Source organism: Perca flavescens, chromosome 15 (genome assembly GCF_004354835.1).
Source record: "Perca flavescens isolate YP-PL-M2 chromosome 15, PFLA_1.0, whole genome shotgun sequence".
NCBI classification, from domain to species: Eukaryota; Metazoa; Chordata; class Actinopteri; order Perciformes; family Percidae; genus Perca; species Perca flavescens.
In genome coordinates, this window is record NC_041345.1 from 9,373,026 (window position 1) to 9,374,497 (window position 1,472).

The 1,472-nt window shown below is 42.3% G+C and overlaps 1 protein-coding gene across 1 annotated transcript in view; it reads left to right on the forward strand.

Moving 5' to 3' along the window:
* The first annotated feature begins 585 nt into the window (after nucleotides 1-585).
* LOC114569403 (voltage-dependent T-type calcium channel subunit alpha-1I) overlaps nucleotides 586-1,472 on the forward strand; it is a 124,281-nt gene continuing 123,394 nt past the window's right edge. The window contains exon 1 of the mRNA XM_028599203.1: nucleotides 586-833. Coding sequence (XP_028455004.1) covers nucleotides 586-833 — 248 coding nt within the window. The remainder of the gene's footprint in view (nucleotides 834-1,472) is intronic.

Sequence of the window (1,472 nt, forward strand, 5' to 3'; positions counted from 1 at the left end):
AATACATTCATGAGCTAAGTGGTAAGAGATGGAAAGCCATTTCCTCTCCCACAGCACTGTGATGGGTCTAAATTAATTGTCAATGAATGTGCAATGACTGTTGACATTGATTTAGTATTTCTGCCATAGCCCTCTGTGTGTGTTTGATTGCGAGAGGTGATTGTTATCAGTAAGCAATGTGTTCCGTTATGCAGACAAGCAAGTTTACGATAAGAGCATTTGCTTATGCAGGGCTAAGAGACAGCGAGAGACTAATGGTCCTTTCTGGCCGGAAAACAACAATTATTAAATATCTGTGAGTTGTGAGGTGATGTTATGACATGGGGGGGTGATCAAGTGGTCTGTGTGACTGCATAGCCAAAAGCCTGCTTGTCCAGTCAAACCATGGTGAAATAAACCATTTTAATTGCAATAAATTTGCTGCAGTGCATACAGTACTGCATGGTAATTAAATCCAAGCAGTCAATTTTTTTGTTATCTAAAGTCTCATGGAAATCGGTGGTGTATCAAACAATGTGATCATTATTTCATACCTCTTATCCCAGTGTCAACTTGCGTTGTCTTTCAGATCTCGGCTTGGTTGCCATGACGAGCGAGGAGTGTCCTGTGCCGCTGGGGAGCATTTCCTCAGCAGGGCCAGGGCAGAGTGAGGAATACGGCTTGGCGCAGGCTGATGACATCATTGAGGAAGTGGGTTCAGGTGATGACGTCAGTATCGGCAGTGACCTAAGCACTCTTGTGTTGCCCTACCCAGAGCTGGCACCTGTGGTCTTCTTCTGCCTAAAGCAAACCACCTGTCCTCGCAACTGGTGCATCCGTATGGTCTCCAGTCCATATCCTTTCATTAACTGGTGGAGATGGCTCCTTTTAACCTTAACCTTAACGATAACATTTACTTCATCACTTATCCTAGTATCATTCTCTAACTCTAATTATTCACCTGTACACGTAACAGCTCCAAGTGCATGTTCAGTTTCATATATATATATACTGTCCTCATGCAATGCACTTTATTTGCATTTGTTTAATGGACGTGTGTGTTCGTTAACCTCATTCTTAACCTCTTCTGTTCATTGGTACACCTTTGATGCAGCATATTTTCATCTTCTCAGCTAACACTGGTGCTCCAGTCACTTTTTATTAGAGCCTTTTGTCTGCCATCAGTTTCTCTCCTTTATGATATATTCCGTCTCTGTTTCGTGTTCTTTTAATACACTCTTTTTTTATCCATCTTGATCCTGACTCCCTATCCCATCCATTCTCACTCCTTTATATTTTGGATTTGCTACCACATTACAGCAGACATCCCAGAATCTACTCAAAGTAAGTGTGTTTGACATCTTTATACAACCACAACTATAGTGGTCAGCATTGCACTACTTAAACAATGGGATGGTGTGTGTGTGTGTGTGTGTGTGTGTGTGTGTGTGTGTGTGTGTGTGTGTGTGTGTGTGTGTGTGTGTGTGTGTGTG